The sequence below is a fragment of the Cuculus canorus genome, chromosome 1 (assembly GCF_017976375.1).
Source record: "Cuculus canorus isolate bCucCan1 chromosome 1, bCucCan1.pri, whole genome shotgun sequence".
In the NCBI taxonomy this organism is placed as follows: domain Eukaryota; kingdom Metazoa; phylum Chordata; class Aves; order Cuculiformes; family Cuculidae; genus Cuculus; species Cuculus canorus.
The window spans coordinates 96,458,505-96,481,118 of record NC_071401.1 but is presented as its reverse complement, the minus strand read 5'-3'; the positions used below and the strand labels follow the sequence as shown (position 1 = coordinate 96,481,118).

At 41.7% G+C, this 22,614-nt stretch overlaps 1 protein-coding gene and 1 long non-coding RNA gene across 2 annotated transcripts in view; one reads left to right on the top strand and one right to left on the bottom strand.

Annotated features, from left to right (window-relative positions):
- Positions 1–4,468, top strand: part of MRPS6 (mitochondrial ribosomal protein S6) — a 45,744-nt gene extending 41,276 nt beyond the window's left edge. Inside the window, exon 3 of the mRNA XM_054086893.1 lies at positions 3,831–4,468. Within this exon, the coding sequence (XP_053942868.1) occupies positions 3,831–4,011 (181 nt within the window). The 3' untranslated portion in view covers positions 4,012–4,468. The remainder of the gene's footprint in view (positions 1–3,830) is intronic.
- A 7,444-nt stretch (positions 4,469–11,912) lies between these two features.
- On the bottom strand, positions 11,913–20,140 carry LOC128854408 (uncharacterized). Its single transcript, XR_008453484.1, has 3 exons — positions 19,940–20,140; positions 19,735–19,861; positions 11,913–13,518 (listed from the first exon to the last, which is right to left on the bottom strand). It is a non-coding gene; the product is annotated as an uncharacterized LOC128854408 (long non-coding RNA).
- Positions 20,141–22,614: the final 2,474 nt, after the last annotated feature.

Here is a 22,614-nt window from a genome sequence, read left to right as displayed (position 1 = left end):
ACATATTTTGGGCACAACCTCGGAACCACACAGCCTCTTCCAAGTCTGCTGTACATGTTTTTCCCTCGGCTCCCCAGGCTGACAAAGTCATATTCTAGGAGGATTTATAAGTGAGTTTTGATCCAGGTGTTTTTCAGGGTTGTTTGAAGTTCTAGGCCATCTATTTGAAAGCAAACCATTTGAGTATCCTTAGGACTCAAGGTTCGAACAATTTCTGGCTTGAATATGTTAAAAAGGAAGAATGAAACCCCTGAATAGGCAAAGGCATGTCTTCCCTTATTTGAGATTGTATTTTAAGTTTGTTTCAGTTAATGCATTGTTTTAACATGTTTCAGCAGATAGACTACTCGCCTGTATTTAAATCATCCTCATATTTACAGCTGAGCAGGATGACAAAAATAACTGTGGCCTCATAGTGAATCAGTGGAATTTTCCTGCATTTCTCCCCTGATGACTCTGCTGACTCCTAGAGAGCCTAAATGCTTTCGCATTTTTGCTTGCAAGAATGAGGTGGTTTCTCTCCTGCATTCTTGTATTTTTCCCTGTCTGTAAGTCTAACTGGGATTTGGTTTTGTTTACTACACAAACAGTAGAGACAGCATTGCCTATTGGGTCATAGATCACTGCCTGAAATTAAGGTTGCTGCGTGCATTATTGAATGTGGGTTAAAAAAAACCCCATGGCCTCATGACCGCTGATTAAAAGGTGTATATTTTGGGGGGAGGGGGTTCCAGATCTCCTCAGGGATTGCATTGTCAATTCTGTTTGGTTATGGCTCTTGCAGCCGCTAGTTTCTTCTTTCTTTAATGAAGGAATAATATGTTTTAGGCTGGCGCTCTCTTCCTTGTCTCTTCTTTTGGCACAGGAAGGCAATTGCTGTTTGTTGAAGAGTGGTAGTTGTTTTTTAAAAACTTGCATTGTCCCCAGTTACTGCAGTTTTGTATCCTTGGATAAAATACCTATTCTGCGAGGAGTCATAAAGATAGGCTGTAGCAGCTCATCCTCCCATCCCCCCTTTCTCCTTCAGTTATCAACAGTGCGTCAGTGGAAATTTCCACCCTTTGCTAATGTGAGGGAAAGCACAAAGTTGCAAATCAGTCTTTGGAGAAAAAAAAAAACCAAACCACTATCACTGTTTTAGTAACACAATGAAAAGCAGCATAGACTTGTACACGGAAAAGAAATTAAGTTCTGAAAGTGGGACTAAAATGGTGCAGTGAAGAACACTGTAATATGAATTAATGCTCTTGCTAAGGGTAAGGAATGTGATAGTGGTGGTGGATTACCAGCTAGAGTTTCTCCCCCCTAGCCTCCTTTCCATTGCAACCGTGAGAGGATTTGGAAGGCTTCTTCCAAAGGAGAAGAGTTAAGTGGTATCTGTTAAATTTACCATTGGCTTTTAATGGCTTTAACAGGAAACATGGCTTTCCCTTTTTAAGGGACGTGCAGCCTTCAGAAGCTGCCGTGCGGTATTTGTAATGAATTATCCTCCAAGCTTAAAAATTGTTTATCTCCCTAAACTTTTAACCAGGTGGCATCTTTTAATTCTGGAGATCAGAAAATGGTAGGCAGTGTAGTTTTCCAAATATATTAACCCAAATCCTATTCCTCATTGAAGCCTGTGAGGATTTGCAAGGAGAGCTTGAGCCCACCAGAGCTCCTCCAAAACCTTCTTGAGGCAAGTTATTCCTTTAACTCACAGTAGCCCTGCTGCAGTCAGAGGGGCAGCAACTTCGCTGACGTGACCTGGCACTGGTTCCTTGGCTTCAGTGATGCTTGGCCACAGCCCGCACCAGCTTGGCACCTATTCCAGAGAGCTTGTTGCTGCAATATGGGCTGCAGGGAGATGTTTCGTTGTAAGACCCATCATGTACAAGAATTCAGTGCTTCAGGCTGGTCTTTCTGAAAAAGACTTCAGAGCTGAATTGCAGTTATTAATGTATATGCCTATGTAACAGTTTCAGCTTTAGGATGTCTAGCTAAGGAGAAGCTTCTTTGCCGTGTTTGCCTCAGGTGGATTCCACCCCTGTGCAGTATCCAGCATATGCTGCTTGAGTAATTTCTGGCCTGATGGGTCTCCTGTGTAATATTGTTGGTGTAACTTAGTGTAACACAGTTAGTTGGATGAAAATGAAGTCTGCAGCATGAAAAACCTGAGTGTCTCTGCTCTTGACCCCCATCTCCTGTTCTGACTCCCAGTTCAACTTCTGGTCTTGGGGACCAAGATTACCTTTATGCAGGTGGACTGTAAAGTGTGATGCTTGTGCTGTAGTTGATTTAATAAGAATCCATGCCGTTTGCTGAACAAAGTCCTCTCTGTTAGGTACAGTTTTTAAATCAAACTGGGATTCTTAACCCTGCTCGGGTGATAGGATTTCATTTAAGGATATCACTTTCAGGTTCTGCTTCATGGAGAGGTGTGCTCGAGTGGACTAGGAGGAAAGGGGAGCTTTAATGACAGGATTTGTAAAGAGTAAGATGAAATAGGTGATGAGTGCTGTGCTATCAGTTTAAATTACCGATAGTCTTGGAGACAAGGGCAGTGGTTAGTTCTTTTCAGAAGGATTTCTGAGACAGTGGCAATGTCTTTCAGCTATACTGTAGTTAGTGCCATGTCAAATGCAGACAAAGTGTTTAGAAAGTTTTCTGATCACCGGTCTGTTAAAAATGCTGGTTCATTCACAGAGTGAATATTTGCATTAGTATGATGGCTGGCACTAGGTCACTCATAAATTACACAACAGTAGACATGATGTTGCTAATGAATTTAAGGTACATCTCACATTAAAAGATAGAACCCGAATTTGCATATCTGAGATTAAGTTAATGAGCAGTGTGTAGTTGTGTCCCATATCTGAATGGTGCTCATGACGTGCAGTACACCTCTTTGCTTGTTTGGGTGTACTGGAGTTTTAAAAGGCTCTTGGAAAATTATGGTTGAGCTCATGAGGAAAGTGCTTTGCTGAAGCAAAGGAGTTTATTGCGGAAGTAACCTTAGTGACCTGGAATATTAATGGGGAGCAACATTCTCCTTTCTGTGGGTAGATGGTTGGCTTTTTCTTTGTAGATGTTAAAGATAGCTTTGTGATGGACATGAAATGCTTACCTGGAGCAGTACATTTTATACCTGCTGTACATGTGTGGAAGTAAGGCCTTTTCAATCCCACCAAGGTCAGTCAGCATGGCAGTACGCTTGTCAAGTCCCGATTGTACAAGTTTGTGCTGCCCGTATGTGACTTAAGCTGCTGCCCTCCGACTGAAAATTTAAGCCATGTTCACGGTAAAGATGTGCCTAATGTGGGAGAAATCCATCTTGTTGGGTTTCTTCTGCTTTTTTTTTTTTTTTCATTTGTTTCCATTCAGCTCCCAAACAGAACTTTGACAGAAGAAACGGGGCTGTATGTGTATAAGCTTGAGGTATTTCACACTGACATCTGTTCCTCAGAGAAACAATGTTGTGAATTCCAAGGAGGAGGATGCATGTTGTAACCGAAATAAGTGTTCCACCCTAAGGTTTTTTTAAGACAGTTCAAATCACTTTGTGGAATTTAATGGAATAAGTACGAGAAGAGTAAGATTTCTTTAATCTCCTTGGATAAGGAGTGCTGTGCAAAAAAGGCAAGTGCAGGCTGAGCTTGCTTCAATTGAACACTTCTTATTTGAAATCAAGATAATACTGAGCTTTTATTTAAAACAATTCTGGTACCAAAATGTAAGAAAAAATGAGAAAGCTTCATTTAAGAATGAAGAAAGCTTCATTCACAGAACTTGAATTAAAGTTGTTGCATTACAGGTATTTTTTTTTATTGTGTGTATGTTTCTCATTGCAGGTATTTTTTGATAGACTTAGAGGCCCCACCTTCGATTGTATCGACTATGATGGATCATTTAGGACGTGATATTGATGTAATTAGACGTGCTTTTATAAAGTATCCAGTTTCAAAGACAGAAGAATGCAGTGGCATAATCCCAGTCAACAATGAAGATAAACTAATTGCCAAGAAGAAGTGAATGTTAGTTTAAATAACATGTTTGAAACTTTATAAAAATTCTTTTATTCCTGCTCTGGAAAACAGTTGTGATAACTAATGTCCATCAAAAATAATCAGTTTGGGCCATATTATGTATGTGGTATAGTACACTATCTTAAGTTATTCTAACATCTGACGTTTCTTTTTTTTTAAAATAATTTGAATAGACTTAGTTTGTGTGCTTACCTTGATACTTGACAATTCCAAAAATTGGTTTTCCTTTCTTTTAGAGTGTTACATCGATAATGAAGATCTATTCATCAACAGAATGCTAAGAATAGCATTCTTTTCCAAAGACAGATTACTTCAGAATATGTATATTTACATAAGAGATTAAGAAGTCTACACTGTAAATACAGCAGTATAGGATGTGATTTGTTGGAGGATTTTTTTTGTTTGCTGTTGGAAAAAGGTAATAAAAATGTGATTAAAAATAAAACTTGACTCATTTTTTTAAAAGCAGAAAAAGTACGAGAAAAAATAACTTACACTGCCAAAAGACACGTCATACTTCTTTCTTAAAGGTAATAACTGTTCAAAGTACAGGTAAATATATTTTCTGTAGAAAAAGCCAGAAACTTCCAGGTGGCAGGTTAGAGAATAACCATGCTTATATATGAACAGAAGAATGAAAAATGCTTTACCATTAATTAGACACAAGCAGACATTTCAGCTGAGAAAAATATCAGGACAAAGGTCTTAACATATATTTTGTCTTTCTTTTGCTCTTCTAAAAACAGGAGAAAAGGCAGTGCATATGAAAGATGACATTAATGTAGTATGACCTCCTGCAGGTCTGACATGAAGTCAGTAATTTCCAGAGGATCTCCATATTTCTCCCATGCTACTGAAGGAATGCACTGGCCATTTCTCCTTCTCGAAGGAGTGTGTGCATATAGTTATTTCTGTAGAAGAAACTAAGATGATGTAATATGTTGTAACGCAGAGAGGATATTCTTCACCTGAATGAGCTTCATCCAGAAGCTGCTTCCTCTGGCACACTTTGTGTGTTGCTAAAGGGATGTTGCTAAAGGGAAGGCCAGTGTGGAGGCCAAGGTCAGATTCCCAGAGACCTGTGAAGCTATCTCTAGTGTGACTGTTCTCTAGCCATGGTATTTAATCACAAGTTTGTCTTTCTCTTTCTTGCAAGTAGCTGGGTTATTTTTTGTGTGGGGATGCTGCTTTTTTCCTTGGATGCAGACCTTTGGGGTTGTGGGGAGAAATAAACCAGTGGTTTGCCCGAGTATGTCCTTTTTTAAAGGCGAAAGTGCGTTAGGAAAATGGAAGAGGAAAATTTCTTTCTGTACATCTTTATTTAGGAGACATGAGTGTGTGTATTTTTCTGGGTTTTTTTTTTGTTGTTGTTGTTTTTTTTTTTTCCCCCTGGTGCTTTTCTCTGTTTTTGAATCTACTTTTTTTTTTTTTTCCTTAAGCACTGACTGTCACATTTTGTCTCTCCTTTCCTGGGAAAAAAATATAAGAAGAATAGAGGGAATGCACTACACGCTTACTGAAGCCAGTTCTATATTAGATGTGCTTTTATTTTTGTAGTTACTGCCAGTTTTGACCACGTGGTTGTTGTCTGTACTGGTGCCTGCTCCAGGCAGAGCATTTCTTACCAATGATTTTTGTTTGTAGGACAGACCTTCCTTCCATATGGGTGTGAGCTTAGCCACAGAAGAAGCTAGAGGTTTGTAAGGCTGTGCTGCAGGTTTGGCTCCCTGAGCTTCCCTTTCTGGTGGGCTGCTGAAAATTCAGATTTTCAGCATAGAAAGCGCAAACTACAAGTAGGGAAATAGAATGCTTTAAAGAATGTCTTAGAAGTTTCTCAGAAGCTTTTCTTAAATAGTGAACAGAAAGCCTGTACTTTAAAGTCACTTTGCCTCTGGGTACAACTTTGGGCCCTAGGTTTCATCTGAGTAGAAAAGAAAATATGTAAGTGTTCAGCTTCACAAACTGAAGATTGCCAAGGCTGTACATGTATAGATATTGTATACTTCTCTTTATTCAGTTTCCTTTAGTGTAGTAAATTTGATGCAATTAATTTGTTCTGGTTTCTAGGTTGATGCCTTTGTTCAGTAGGAACATCTCATTAAATGCTCATTAAGAATGAGCCCATCACATTATTTTTTGTGAATTGGGGTCTTGTTCAGTGAGACATTCTTGCCCTTCTTTTCTGTGGAACCCATTTAGCAGAAGACTTGGGCTGCTTAGTCCAGCTCTCCCCAAGAGCGGGTCAGCAGTAGTACACGTCTTGGAGCCGCAGCTGATCCCAAAAAAATGCAGCAGTGCTGACTGAGGGAAAGTGGTGTCCAGTAGGTCACAAAACAAGGCATAAGGAGATGTTACCAAGCCTGTTTTCCTGCCTTCTGAAGTACTGAAATGCAAAGGGGAATTACTGAAAGTAGTCTTTGCCTTTGGGATAGAAACTCTGACCACTGAAACCAGTGGCCACAGGCAGAGCTGCGCTTGCCGGACGGGTGCCTGGTTACATGAGCACTGGTGCTTTCTCGGCAGCAGGATTTATTTATAAAAGGTCTGCTGAATAGCTGGCTCTCAAATGGATGTACTATTTTCTTCATAATTGATAGTTTCTAATATGAACTTTTTAATAGGTGGTGGGGTGGGGGAGGCTAAGGAAGGAGCCTTGGATTGCAATTTTTTTAGCCCAGTCAGCCACCCAGACTGGTAGTTAGATATTTTGGGAAACTAGTGCATAACAGTGTGTGCCTTCTCTGTCTGTAAACGCAGGAATGGATGCTGGAGTATATAAGAAGATTTGAGCAATTCTGCATCTGAATGAACAACCTGAGTTGTGACATGGAAGGAAGCAAATAACCGGACCCTGAACAGTCATAAATTCTCCCTCAGAGAAAGGGAAACCTTAGCATGTCTTTGAGATGCGTTTTCCTTTTTGATCATTCAAAGCTGCTTTGTTCCACTGGACTGCAAGTGGCTCGATCTCCAGGAATAAAATTTCAGGACACTGCGGTGTCACTGGAGAGCCAGAAGAGTCTGTGCAGCCAGGCTGTGGGCAAACATGGAACTCCATTGGCATTCCATAGGCCTAGAACAGTTTAAATGCCAGTACTTCAGACTTTGTTTACCAAAGAATCCATTAGTGAAACTTTGATGTTTCCTTAATTTATGTTCCTAAGTGTGTAAAATCAGTAGTTATATGCTCCTAGATAATCTGGTATTTTTTGTTTGCGCATTGTGGGGGTACGCTGAGTTTGGTAAGTATTAAATTAGCACATGGCAGTTCTGGCTCAGGAATTTTTTTTTCTTCTGTGTCTTAACCACCAGCAAACAAATGAGTGCAAGTGGTTTTCTGGTGAAGATCTTGTTTATGTCTTCAATCACTCCTTTTTCCTGATATTTCACTGTTCCCCAGCTGAATCTTGCACTCTGATGGTTTCTTCAGCAGACTGAGGGCACCGCACTGTCAAAGCACTCATCACTGTGCTTGCAAAGCACTTAGTGCGGCCACTGGCTTGGCCCCAGGAGGTTTGTGCATACCAGGTTTTGCTTCCATGGACTGAGTGCATCTTCCATACATCAGACTAGTCTGTCAAAATCCCATTTGTTGATAGTGTGAGCTAAAAGAATTTCAGGATTCTCAGTGTCGGCAGGATGTGTCTGTCACTAGATGTTTTAATGGTGTTATGAAAATCAGCTTTCAGCTGGACTCCTGCTTAGGAGTAAACTGTTGGAGCTGCAGGCTGAGCTGGGTAGAGAAAGCATCGAGGAGATGTGTTGCTTTGGAAATCATCTGAGGAGCAATTAGAATGGCAACAGTTGAAATGACTCATGGTCTCCTACTGTTGGATCTAGGCTTTGATCGCAGAAACACATCACCTGTCACTTAATGAGCTCAGTTTCTGTTTAGTAAGTTGCTACAAAATCTTCCTTCATAACTGTAAAATTTAAAGCAGTCCTCTTTTTAGTCACAGAAGTTTCTCTTAATGTGTGACAGACTGAGCACATCTTATTTCTGCTCAGAGAAGCTCAAGGATCTGTCCAGCACTGCCAGTGTCTCCAGCATAAATGTTCAAGAGTCATAAAACAAACCTCCAAGATATTTTGAACTTGTGGCATGTAATTGTGGGCTTAAAAGTCATGAGTATTGTTTAAAATGTGAGGTTCTTTTTATTGACCTTTTAGATTTTATGATTCACTTTTTTCAAACTTTGTTGCTGGCATGATTTTCACACAACATCTGACTGAGGAGCTCTCAGAAAAACACAGCTCTAGCAAATGAGCTGCTTGATCAATTCATCGAGACTGGTGCTATGTGCCTCCACCCACTGAAACAGAACAAGGGAAATTAAAAGGGAATTGTTATTGTGTCCTTTCCTAGAATTCTGAAGTTTGGATAGCATAAAAGTGAGAATTGTAATGGAGCCAAAACATGCATTTTCCCAACTGCTGTCTGAAGGGAAGATTAAAAATGTGTTACTCTCTATGACCTATGTAATACGTTGCTTTCTTAGTGCTGCTTCAACAGACCTTTGAAAACACCCAGGCTGCAGCTGGTGAGCTACCTTAGGCTAATGCTGCTTCTGTTTGCACAGCTATTTGTGCAGTGCTGTGGAGGAGTGGGAGAGTCAACAGTTATTGAATGCTTGTTAAGAGCGGGAGTGATGCGTTGACAGATTCCAGTTCTGGAGTATCCAAGGTTGCCTACTAAAAGCATTTTTAATGGGAGGTAATGCTCAGTGGAAACCTGGGAGAATTTTTGTCCCTGTTATTTTTGCGTTGTGCTTAGGCTGCCAAGTCAACCTTGTTTAGCGAACTAGCTGGCACAGAAAATCTGGCTTGTTAAAATCTTTAATGTGTTTATGTTGGGGATAGTCTTGGGGGATAGTGTGGCTCCAGTGAATCAGTAAAAGGCCTCTGGCTGAGTTCTGTGGAGCAGATGTGTCCTGACAGTATGGTGCACTGTTCTCTTACGGGGAATCCTTTAACCACCTTAGCAGGGTTTGCAGACTTCTGAACATTCGCTGATGAAGTTTCACATGGTGCTTCTGTGCAGGGGCTGGTTGCTGCAGCTTGGAGAACGCCTAACACATGTAGGGCTCTCCTGAAGCTGCTGACTGTGGTAAAGAAGTAAATTCAGCTCAGTTTTATGCCAAAGACTGATGTGAAAGTACTGTACAGGGACAAAAAGGCTTTAATTTGGAGTTTTCCTTCAAAATTCACTTTGAAAACAGCAGTGGGAGGAGGCAGGGTGAAGACTTGTTGCATACTCAGTGTTCTGGTAGGCTGCCTGCTCCACTGTTTTTTTGTATGTGACAGGCAGAATGAAAATGTCATCTATAATGTATTCTGTCTGGATGCATTTGTACCTGGGAGACCTGTGACTGAGTAAAATGTAAGGAGCAGAATCTTTATTGTCTTATTAATGTATGGGCATCATTCCCATGCTCTTGCTCAGTGAGTGGGAATGCCATGAAAGGAATACCCTAACTCCATAAACGTCAAAGAAGTAGGCACCTTAGAAGTGCTAGGATCTGTAGCACTGGGAAGAAGGGGAGAATGGTGCTGAGCATTGCATTCAACTGTAAGTGGCTGCAGCAGTGCTTGTAATGGACCACAATGGGTGAAAAGTGGATGGAGGAAGGTGTCAAAGGAGTAAAGGGTCTGTGTGGAGAAGCTGAAGGGACCTAAGCAAGTACAGGCCACAGAGGTGTGGAGGAATGTTGAGGGGAAAACCCAAAGTGTATCCCTCTTTCCTGCCCTGAGGCAAACTGAGTGTACTGGAAGCAGCTGGTGGGCATGGGTCTGTGCCCAGTGTGCTCAAAGTGTGGACACAAGACTTGTGCTGCATCAGCATGCTGGAGAAGAATCAAACCAAAATCATTTGATCCTCCAACTTGCTAACGCTGAGGCAGGGTAGAATATTGCAAGTTGTACCAGCCACTGGAAAGTGCAAATGGTTTGCTTTAGTAATCCCTGTAATCCCCTATAAATAATGCCCTCCTTTATATTGATGAAAAAAAATTACATAACAGCTACGCCCAGCCAAAAGGAGAAAATAAACGAAACAAAAAATCAACGAGTGCACTCGTGATGCTGGTCAGATTCATCTGAGCCGCATTAGAAGTGCTTAGGATTCCTGCCAGAGAAAGGATGACTATCATCAGGAAAGAAAATCTTCATAATCTTGGGATGGAAAAGTGGGTTTCAAGGAACTCCAGACCCCCAGGCTTTGTTTGTCAGGATGCAGGCTGAGCTGGAAGGTGGGAGATTGGTATGTTGGGTCATGTTCAGCTACTCGTTCATGGGGTCTTTCACCTTGGGGTTCCTACACTGGTCTCCAGGTCAGTAGTAGTGCCTCTGTTTTGATGTGGTGGGTCCTCCATCTTCCACGTGTGTGGAAAAGTTGCATTGACACCCTCATTAAGCTTTGTTGAAAAATGATTTAGTGAATCAGGAGATAGAGCAGCGAAGCGTTTTCGCCCCAGGCTCGATATACTGATAGAGCTGTTGGGAGGTGTTTGCAAGACATCTGAAGAAAAACTTTGTTCTCTGGTTGGAGAATTGCAAAAGGACCATCAATTGCCAATTGATGGGCCCAAGATATGTCTTTAAAAGATATTTGTTCAATGTATATTTAGATGCTTGCGGCTGTCCTGAGATCTTACTATGTCTCAGGTTGTGCTTCGGACTGAAATCCGCAGGGAGTCACCTGTGATTGACAAAGCTGACCATAATGCCCATTTGATGGTCCTTGGATGTGCCATAGGGGCTATGGAGTGCACAGAGAGACGTGGCCAGTGAATGCTGGTACTGCACCTGCCTTTCTCCTTCCTCCTTACCTGCCTTAGCCACCACCTGAGAAGCACTCCCCCACCATTCTCTGCTACCCCTGACCAGAGACTGCCAGATCAACTGCCTGAACTTCTCATGAGACTGGGGCTTAAACGTTGGTGGAAGGCCAGAATGAGGTGTGTGCAGGTGGCCTGCAGTAGAGATCGTGGGTGTCACAGAGAGACTTGCTGTGCTGCCTGGGCTTTGCATGGGTGGAGGAGGTCTGTGGGCCTGGTGGCAAGGTGAATAGTAAGTGGGACTTGATTCTGGTGGCAGATCTTGCCGTAGTTCCCCAACACTGGTGCACTGGATGATGTGCAACCTCCGGAGACACAGTGTCTGTGGCGGGGCAGGGAGCAGTTTGGCTGTGCACTGGTTTGGCTGGTGCTGTGTTATCCTGTGGGTGTATGAGGGTTTTGGGCAGCTCTGGGAAAGCCACCGATGAGGTTCCCAGCCTGTTGTACCAACTAAGGGGCTTTTGTGGCATCCCTGCAGACAGTCTGAGGCCAGGGCAGCATGGAGGTTGAGGGAAGGGGTACTGGAAAGCATGACGACAAGGCAGCATAGATACATCCCACCTTTCCAGTTGAAGAGGGCTGCAGCAGGTTTCTCTGAAAGCTTTCTGTGCTCAATGAGGGAATCACTACTGAGAAGTGTGGCACTTCTTGTGTAGGTCTATGTTGCCGGCTTCTCCATAGCCCCCGCTGACACTGAGTAATCGCTTGGAGACGAGTGGGGCCGATGACTGTGAAGAGAATTGTAAATCACAGCACTGTGATTACAGCTCCTGCACGTGACATTCCTCTTGACCTCTAGGAACTCTAAAAACAGCTGTGGTCTATAACCCCCAGTTAATTGCACTGTGGAGAGCAAGAGCCCCCTCTGAGCGTTATTATGATTTGAATTACATGGTCCCTTAAATGCTGTCATTTAAGAAAATACAATAGTGGTCTTCCTCATGTGATAATCCACAGAAATGTTATGGGTTCTTTTAATGATAAATGTGGCCAATCCACTGAAGCCAACTGGAGTCCGTGGTAGATAGTTTTACCAAATGTATTTGCTAAGGTATTTTTGTGAACATGAAAATTAAGAAGTCCAGATGGTCAGCAAGGTATCTCCTTCCTGGAAACACATGCACGTGCTTTGTTTTATTCGTATGTTATTTATTTCTCTTTGGCTCTGCTGGGGGGGAATGTATATTTACTTTGACTTGTTCTGTTGATTTCAATCTGACTGCTTACTTGCACAAAGCTAAGTGCATACCTGAAAATTTGCAGAATTAAGGACTTGCTTGATGTCACCCAGGTGCAAAAATCAGATCTTTCAGCAGCGTTCTCCTTAAAGATTTCTAACAAACATTCCTTGAAAAATAATAGTTTGGGTTTTTTTTTAAAAAAAAATCCTGAAAATAAAGCCTAGCAGGTTACCTGCATACCAGTTATTCCCTCATTCAGTTTTTCCTCAGACCTGGGTAAAAGTAAAAATTTTGGAAAATTTGACCAAGAATTCAACAGTTTTGACTTTGATCAGTGCTAGCAACAGATCTGTTTTTTTTTTTTTTTTTTTTTAAAGCACCTTTTGGCACAGAGAAGACTCTCTAGGTGGGCCAATTAACTTTAATGAGTTTTCTCCTCTGTGCTATGTGTTATTTGAAAACACTTTGTACAATTTGGTTGAGAGTCTTCAGGAGTTTATGAAAAGCCTGCTGGCTTCTCCAAGCTAGCATGTGTGCAGGCATGCTTAAGGAAAGATAAAGACTTATTCTGACTCCGAAGAAACTGATGCTATTTGTTTCTGACATCTTTCAAAGTTCTGTCCGTTACTTGAAGGTCAGACAGAATTTCAGTGAAAATGCCTCAATCTCTTTTTTTTCCTTGTCCAGTTCTTTGTAGTTTTTTTACTTTTTACCCTAAAGAAGTTCAAATGAATATTTTAATTTGAGCCTCATTGTCAGGAAGTAAACCATTTTAAACAGGATATGTCAATCCTCTTTCTGTTGTAGGAAACTCTAATTTGGAGGTACTTCCACTTACTTAACTTCCAAACTGTTCCAGGTGTCTTTCTATAATTAGATTAATTTTCATATATTTTTCTACACTTCTCTTGTCTCTTCTTTAATGCCTTTCTGGATTAATTTCTTATCTTTCGAGTTCTTCTCACCAAGAACTTCTATCATTGTCCATGACCAGTGAGCTATTAGAGGAACTTTCTTTCAAGTCCTCTGCAGAGATTGTGGAGGAGATCGGTTGAGGTGTGCGGCAACTCTCAAAGCATTTATTTACAACTGCACTGTCTTGGCTTCATGGAGTCATGCACACCTTAAGGGTCAGAAGGTGCTTTAGATAATTTAGTTTAATCTACTGGCTATCACAGGCTCTACTTACTGCCACACTCTGACCTGTTTTAAGTTGGCCCAACAAGTTCATTTTGGCATAGATTTTCTCTACGAAAGGAAGCCAAATTTCAAATGAAGATTTCAAATGAAAGCTAATCTAGTCCCTCCTCTGGACAGCCTCTTGCACTCGTTAATCACTCTCACTGTAAAATGTAACTGTTGTTTCTGCCTGGCTTCCTGCAGCTTGCCATCTGTTTCAGAGGAAGATTCCCACTTCTGAGTTTGAGAAATCCAGGGATTTAGATTCTGATTGCATTTTCTCCTTGTCTCATGGACCTTAAGAAAAAGAAAGGGGGAAGATGAGATATCAGGTTTTCACTTTTCCAACAACATGATAAAAGAGACCGATCAATATCAAATGTTGTTAAGGTAGTGCTTTTTAGGTGCAGAGCTTTTTCAGATCTGCTCACTGTCTTTGCTACCTTTCATACCTTCTTTTCTTGTTGCTTTTGTGGACAAGCTTCTCCACATCTGCCACGGTCGGAAGAGCAGAAGAAGCACAAAGTGGAAGGTGTAAACTCAGAACAAAGGCAGCGTCGGCTGCTGTGCCTATCACAGTGTTTGTTAGAAGGCTTGTTTGTAAGCCTTCTACTGCAAATGATTATATTTCTACGACTTCCCATTAGCAGGAACATTCTTACAAGACACTTTTCAGGAAGATTCATCTATATTATATAGTTATTATGTTTATTGGTAGCTTTGTATATATTACCAGCAAGTTAGTCAATTCCTCCAAGACCCTTTCCCTGGAGGATTAGAAGAGGGCAAGGTATTTCATTTAGCAAGAAACAAAGGAAAAGAATCTGGGGAAATAGACAGCAAATCAGGAGTAAGGTAAAGAGGGGTGGCCAAACTTGACATTTTTCAGTTAAAAAAAGGGAGAGACATGAAGCAAAAGAAAATAATGAAATAGTCTGAGAAAACACTTGACTAAAGACCCCAAGTGGTGTAATCAGGAAGAAGAAAATTCAAGAGAGAGAGTGAGGAAAGAATTACAGAAATAAACCATATAAATTATGGCCTTCAGCAATCACATTTTGTTTCCTAAGTTCATAAATTGTTTGCGATCAAAAGGTACCAACACAGAAAATATATGTGTGGTGTTCAGTTACTTTAGGTTATATGTTCACACTTTAGCCTGAGCTCCCTGTTCCTGGTCTCTGTGTATTGGCTTTCTCCACTCCTTACCTGGAGTGCAGCAGTTTGGTCTCTAGGCAGGAAAGGGTAGGCATAGGAGGGGATTTGTTGACACTGAAGCTCTACTCCTGTGGGCACTTTTGAAGCTACCAGCTCACATCACACGTATCCAAGCTCAGGTCTGGATTCCTAGGCAGTGTGACCAGAGATGAATATTTGCGACTACAGCTGCGAGATCTGCCTGCCTAAGAAGTCCCTTGGCTAGGTTGCTGGCAATGAACTTTGTCAGCCTCCAGGACTGACTGCTGTGTATTTGGACTGGTGTGGACAAGAAAATGGCTGTCCTCTGCAAGCAGGGATGCTGCAGACTGGACTAGAGAAGGTAAGAACACAGATAACACCTGATGGCAAGAACTTGAATGGTCATAAAAGTCTTGGGTTTATATTGAATAACCTTGTATCTGAATTCAGGAGAAGCTCTCCTGCCTCAGATCACTTCCTCTGACACCGGAGACACTTTGCTTACACCAAACTCTTGGCATTTTCATCAAAGCTATAACTTTGCCTACTTGGCTGGGGCCAGATACTAGGGCTTTAGGTCCACTCTAAAGTACAGAGTTTCCAACTGTTTGCCCAGCAGTAGGAAGCTGAGCAAATCTGGGCACCAAAGCCCATAAGCCAGGTACTGATAGTCTTCTAATGCCTTCCCACAGCAAGCTGGGTCTGTGTTTTCTGGCTTTTGTACTTACTGCCCATTCACAGCGTGTACACCTAAAGCTGCGTGCTGGCATACGCACTCTTGCTGAGCATTTCAGCCCTTGTATCGTGAGACTCCCTCTCTGCACTGCTCTGCTCTCTGCAGCCAGCTGTAGAAAATGCTGTCCCAATCTGCTGACAGTGGGACAGAGGATCACACTCTGACTTGTAGCTAACTACAGCAGGGGGCATCATTCTGGGCCACTCAGCTGCCATGCTTGTGTGCAAACTTGCCTGGGAAGAGACTGGCATCAAGATGGTATGAGAAGGTGTTAAGGCTGGAGAGGGCCCACTGCAAGGCAAACAATAGTAACTATGGATCATATAATTCTCTGCCTACTAGCTTTGACTGCCGGGATTTTGTCCCACACTGAGTCTGCACATTGTTTATCCCAGGATATCTGGAATTTAGAGCCTCACAGGTATGCATGTACTTGACTTTCACTGGAACTGCTGCCTACATATCTTATAGGACCAGGACCTGAGCACCCTCTAAGTTCCTGCATGAAATCAGTATGGCTGTGGATGTTTAGATAAGAGGTGCGTACAGCTCCATAGATGGATACCCAAGACCTGCTATGTCCCAGCAAGGGCAATGAAAATGCTTGAGGGCATGCTGTTACTTTGCTTAGATTATCTCCTGCTTTGCACTGCTGCTTTAAAAAAAAAAAAAAAGTTTTTATTTCCCCTGGGCAGCTGCACCTTAGGAACAGGCAGGAATGTGCTAATGTACATGTGTGCTTAGACAGTTTTGCAGAACCTGCTGAGTTTGTAAAACTCTTTGAAAAACACTTGGCTATGAAAGGCTGCATCTGAGCGCGTGTCACAGAAATGAAATTAACTGCTTGTTTTAAAAGCAGGTGCCAGAGATTCCCTTCATATAATGCTCTGTCATTCTCAGATTGTGAGGAAAATTCCCCTCGTTTCTCACTGTCAACAGTTGTGCTCATGGTAAGATTTGTATAGCAGCCTTCCAGTACTTAAAGGGGGCTACAGAAAAGCTGTGGAGAAACTCTTTTATCAGGGAGTGCGGTGGTAAGACAAGGGGGAACAGTTTTAAGCTGAAAGATATTATATTAGATAATAGGAAGAATTTTTTTATTGTGAGGCTGGTGAGGCACTGGCACAGGTTCCCCAGTAGAAGTTGTAGAGGCCCCACCCCTGGAGGTGTTGAAGGTCAGCCTGGATGAGGCTTTGAGCAACCTGATCTTGTGAAAGGTGTCCCTGCCCATGGCAGGGGGATTGGAACTGGATGATCTTCAAGGTCCCTTCTAACCCAAACCATTCTGTGATTCTATGATATTACTATATGAAAAGGTCTCACACCACCACGTATTAGTGAAATAGTTTCCTGTTAAATCGGGAACGATATTAAGATACAGCTCTTGCATCCTGCAGCTTTAAACATTTATTTCCCCCAAGAAGATGTGGGGTTTTGTTATCACTGCCAGATCACTGCCTGTGACAGCCCACTGCAGAGCCTGTCTGGAGCATGTTCTCAAAATCCACTCTCCAGCACAGTGGGGGGCTGCTTGTGGTGATGAAGCTGTTTTCTTTCCCCTACTCTTCATTAGCATTTCTTCCGTTTATATAAATGGGCTTCCTTACATCTCAGGCTCTCTGAGAGGTTGAGAAGGAGAGAAAATGAGCACCCAACCAACTCTGTCATGCCTCTTGCCAGCACCTTACGCTGCTCCCAGCGATAAACACGCAGCTGTTCATTCTTTGTGTAAGAGCAAAGGACGGCAATGACCATGCCCCCAAAGCCTCATGTTCACCTTGCTGCAGGGCTTCACAGCAGGGTGGAGGCCTTGGGCGTGAGGTAGTGTTGAGGAGTGCAGGGAGGGCCAGTCATGATGTGAGTGATGCCTGTCTGGCAGCCTCCTAACAGTGGGGACTTCAGGAACCACTGTCCACCTGTTTGGATCCTGAAACTAAAATAACCCTTTATTTTACTTTAGTTACTTAGGACACTGGTTGGGCAAATGCTAGTAGGACCTTGGGGGGCAGATGACGGTGTGGTGGTTCCTGGTGATGTAGGGGCTGCTGTATGCCTTTGCACACATTGCAAATAGGTGTCAAAATGTTTGAGTGCTCTCTGAAAAATGCCAATATTTCAATGCATTACTTCAGCGTGAGCTCATGGCTCGCTCTGAGGAGCTGCCCATGTTCTTATCCTCCAGGAGGAATGTGCTTCTCTACTGCAGCTCACAGGGTGTTTTGCCTCTTTTCTGTGTTTTGTAGCTAAAAATTCCAGTTTCATCTTTGCTTGGCAGTTCGGTGGCTCTCTGTCAGGTCGCTGGAATGGACAGACAGTGGTTCAGACTTTTTCCTCTGGTTGCAGAGGCACTGGCAGAGCTAAAGTTGTTGTATAGGTACAATTCCCTTCAAGTTAAAAAAGTCACAAAGAGACTGTGCATTGAATTTGGTTGTCCAGACATTTAAAATGTGCTGGGGCAAATTACTCAAGTATTATCCCAGAATATTCCAGGTCACCTGGAAGTTATTAGAGGTAAGGTATGATAATTAATAATAAGACTAAAGTGTTTTAAAACAAACACAAGAATTTAGTATGTTTTTCTTATAGCTTCTTTCTCTTTGAAAAAGACATCTTCTGAGCCTTTCTTTTTTGCTATTCTCACAGAAGTGATCTTATCAGCTTCCAAGAGAAAAGCTGGAGCAACATTTTGACTCAAAAGTTGCAGCAGATTGAAAGGGATTGCTACTCTCTTCCTCCTGTTGCACATTTTGTTTTGGGAAATAATCTAATTTTACATAACTGTGATGTTCTTTTTTATTTATTTATTTTTGTCTTGTTTTATTTTGTATTTTTCAGTGTTTTAAACTATCTCTAGATATTGTATGTGCTGTTAGCATTGATGTAGCACATACAGTATGACACACAGTTTAAACATTCTAGCACTTAAAATTTATTTTTTATTTTATTGTAAAAGTAATTTAGAATTGCTTGTGTTTGATGCTGACTTAAATATTTTATCTTCCTTTCTGTTCTATGCCAAAGCATCAAACTATCCTATAAGAGGAAAAAAAGATGTTTTGATTGGTACTAGGCAGCAACTGCCCTTAATGGTTTTAAAAATAACACTTTTTGATAGAACAGAAGGATATTTAAATTTTGGTATGTCATATTACGATATGTCAGTATTAGCGCATAATTCTATTGATTAGTCATGAAATAACAGTAAAATATGAAGTAAGAGAAATTGATAAAATAGAGTAGATTTTAAAATGAAAATTCAAAGTTCTAAAATCGATTCTAGAAAGCAGATAGCTTTTAATTCTTCTTTTCCTCCATATTGTCTGTTTATTGAGAAATTGCCAAAATACTTGGTCTTATCCTTGGATCAAAATCAAACTTCAAAATGTAAAATTTTTATGGGAAAAGAAGTACTGAGTTTTGATCAGCTCTGAAATGAATGTACATTATTGGAGCTACAGTCATTAGATGATCTCAGGAAATGTTCTTGTCCTTATTTTATTTTTTCATGCTGCTATACAAATATTGCATGATATCAATGATCATCATACATGGAAAATTTTACTTTTGTGAAACTTGTTTTTACAGATTTTATGAGTAAAATAAGGTTTTATTTATGGTAGAGTTTAGAACTGCTAGGAAGCTCTACACAACATCTTAGACACAAGATCATTTTGACAGCAAGAGAAGTATAAGCCTACATATAAGCAGCTGATTATTCTGGAAAGACCACCACGTTTCCCTGAGCTATCCTTTCTGCCAAAATGTCCATGATATTAATGCCACTATAGTTACGCATTGTGCCAGGTTGATCAGTCTGAAAAATAGCCTAACAGGAAAAAATAAGATCTGTTTACAGATAAATGGGTTCCCTGATCTGGATCGCTGTTTGGCTACTTAATTTCTTGGCGCACAAAAACCCTGGGCAGAGAGCAGGAGCACGCTGATATGCGGTGGGATAGAGGCAAGAGCCAAGCAGCTTCAACCAGTGGCAGCATAGACTTGTATTGGATTAAAGTAGACATGTAAGCACAGCCTAAGTAACTTCAAGCTTTGTTTACTTGTGTGCATAAGACTGTTTGGGCATACTGGTTCCTGGCTAACAGAACAAGTACATACAGCGCTGCATGACAGTGATGGTTACTGATAAAGATAACACCTGTTTCCTCTACCCCTAAGCAAACAATTGCAATGAATTTAGCCTTTTGTAGCCAAAAAATGTGATCAGGGAGAATACAAAACTTAGACCACCATGTGATAGCCAGTGTCTGTATACTTTTAACTCTTTCCCCATCCCTCTTCTGTGACAGCGCCTGGTGAATTCAAACTGCTTCCTGCATGACTGTTAGATAGCTCCCTGTGCCGTAGAAGTGAGTGGGGAGTGCTGATGAGCCCAAGCCCTAGGTATACATGAGAAATTAACTGCTGATCTTAGTGAACAAGGCTCTGCAGCTGCCAGGATGACCACAAATTTTGCTTAGCTTTATCTCTGAGTGCCGGGGCCACTACCTGTCCCTGCCCGCACAGTGGCAAAAGGACACAAGTATTACCTCAACAGCCTTGGGTGCATTTGGAGTTTCTAGTGACAGCAAGCATTTTACCTCTGGGTGCCAACAGCTGGGACAAGTCACACATGCCCTGCAGAATGTCCAGGGATAGATTTCAATGAGAACATGCTCTCAGTTTACTCTTCTGGATCCTCTTGGCTTAACATTTACCACACTAGGCCTGGAAAGATTGATTCATTAGACCAGTGCTCAAAACATTTTATCTACCATCACATTAAAACGCATTAAATGCACTTACCGTTAATGGTGTTAGATAACTGAATAGCCTTATTGGAGTTGCATTCCAGTATTTGGGTACAGTCAATCCATCCTGTTTCTGCTGCTGCAGTTAAATTTTGTCATTTCTTTACCCTTTCAAACTCCTCAAAGCTTGTCCCCAGCTATTTCTCACACTTCCCTGCATAAAGAACTTTGACTCTGATTTGATGGCATATTTGCCTGTGTGAGTACTCTTTAACCTATCCCAATCAAAGTGAGTCTACTGTGGCAGCAAAACCCTACTGGATAAACTGTTTATCTTATTTTTAATGAGTTGGCAGATGGAAGAGGACAACAGGAGGTCAATGATCAGTAGTGACTTCTGTGATGCTGACTTTGAAATGAGTGCCTTTTCCCATCTGTGCCTGCACCCCAGCTTATGTAGGAGGCTTGAATGATAATCTCTGCATTGTTCTGCAGGCCATTTCTTCTAAAGCCAAAGTATCTTAGTTCTCTGATTGCACTCAAACCTTCAGTTGGGGTACCCTACCCTGGACTCGTCTGAAGTGGCATAGATAGCCCTTTGCTGACCTGATGCAGTTCTGGCAGTGTTCTGCCAGAAACAATGAAAGACAGTCTTCCCCTGTGCTCTGCATTATTTATGAGCATTGAATTTTGCTTGGCATCATATAGCTCCTGCCTGACTAACCTAGATAACTGGAAATGTTGCTGCCTCCCTTCCCAATTCCCTTTCCAGGTCAACAGAGTCTGTGTTTAAAGAAAGCAGATCTAGCGTGGCACTGGAAGGGTCTCATTGCCACCTTTGGCCACGAGGAAAATAGATTCTTGATTTTCACATCATTGCTTCCTGTTTTTTAGATAATTTTTGCTGCATAAGATTACTTGGTTTTACAGCCTAGGACCATTTTGTGTCTGCAGAGCACCGACACTTGAGTGAGAGTCACTCTGTTACAATGGCACAAAGATCCTCCTCAGATCAGCTGATGAGTACTGCCTCATTAAACTGCAGTGACTCTCACATCCACCTCACACCCATAGTGACTTCTGCAGGGCCTTTGGTGGCAGTCTTTAGAGCGCCTGCAAAGCTGTGTCAAACAGTTCTCCAGTGCCTTTACCAATATGTTCTGAAAAACAGATGACCTTTGTGAGAAGTGACCATGTCTGAGTGATCTTCTGGTGGGCTTCTTGTTCTATTTTTAAACTATTTCAGCCTCTGAGGCCCAGTGTTGTGTAACTCAGCTCTTCAGCTCCCTGAAAAACAAGGTAGAAAACTATGCTGTCCTCCCAGCCATTGAAACAGGGACTGCTTTTAATGAGTTTACTTATTTCTGTAAGAATCTGACTTGACTTCACCCAGATTCATGAAGGTAAACCTGGAAAGTAGGTGCTTTTAAGACTAATTCCTATACTCTAGCACAAGCCACTATTGCTGATGCATTCATCTCCTAGTTAGTCTAGACTGTTTCAGGAGCTAAACATGCAGGCTTGGGATAGGTATTGCATCAACATTTTTAGTACTGAATGCAAAGGAATCCTTTAGCTTCTCAGAAATCTAGTCCCTGCTTTGACTGTTTCCCTAAAACTCACCAATCTACTGAGTGCTCAGATTACTTCACACATTTTGTGGTTCATATTTAATCCCAGATTCTCATTTCAATATTCAGAGGCACTGAGGTGGTGTATATGCTGGCCGGTAGGGGAGGGCCTGCAAGGAGGAATGGTTGATGGCGATGAGAATGCAGGATCCACAGACTCTACAGAATCAAGGGGCTTTTCTTTTAGATTTATTCTGACCTGGTTCTGTGAAGTGACCACCACTTAGGAACTTGAGTACATTCAGTGCATTCCCAGAGTGCATCTTCTGGTTTAGCTTCATCTGAGAAGAATACAGATTGTCTGCTCTGAGACATGAACAGAGAAGATGGAGATGAAGAAATTTGCCTCAAAAGCATGCTCCTGGCCTGAACAGAAGCACTAATGTAGACAAATCCTGAAAGGACCCCTAGTTGATTTGTTTTAATAATGTGGGCTATTGATTTTTTAAACTCACTTTTGGCTGTCTGATTTCCCTTTTGGTTTTTTTTGCTTACAGTCATTTATCATTGCCTTCATTATGACTGGTTTTCCAAACATGCAACTGCATGCTTGTCCAGTCTGAATAGCCTCTTGAATTTTCCAATTTAGCCATATGTCATTTCCTTAGGGTCTTTTTTTAGTGAATTACCATTGGTAATGCTTCTGCATTTGGTCCAGGCGACTTGTTTCTTTTTCCCTCTCTAATGTCAATGTTTTTTGAGTCTGAACACAGTACCTCTCCAGCTCCTCCCCTCCTTCATGTAATAATTACACATTTATGGATGCATTTGTCATAGTTGATTATCTAGGACTTAAAACATGCTTGTTTCACAAGTGTCATTTCTACTCTATTGTTCCTTAGGTCCTTGTTCTTATTTGCTTGGAAGCAAGACAGAACAAGCAATCACTGTCAGCTGCTTTACGACTGAAATGAGGGGACTGGCTTTGTGAACTGTTCCAGGAGATGCAGTGGAGCTGGTGCACTTTACCTTAATGAAGAACCTTCTGGAACTTTATGTATGGTCTCACAATGGTGTGAAGGATGATGGCAGGGAAGCCAGTTTAGCAGCTAGGAAAATTCATCTCAAAGCCAGATGGTCAGAAGTAGATTGAGGACTT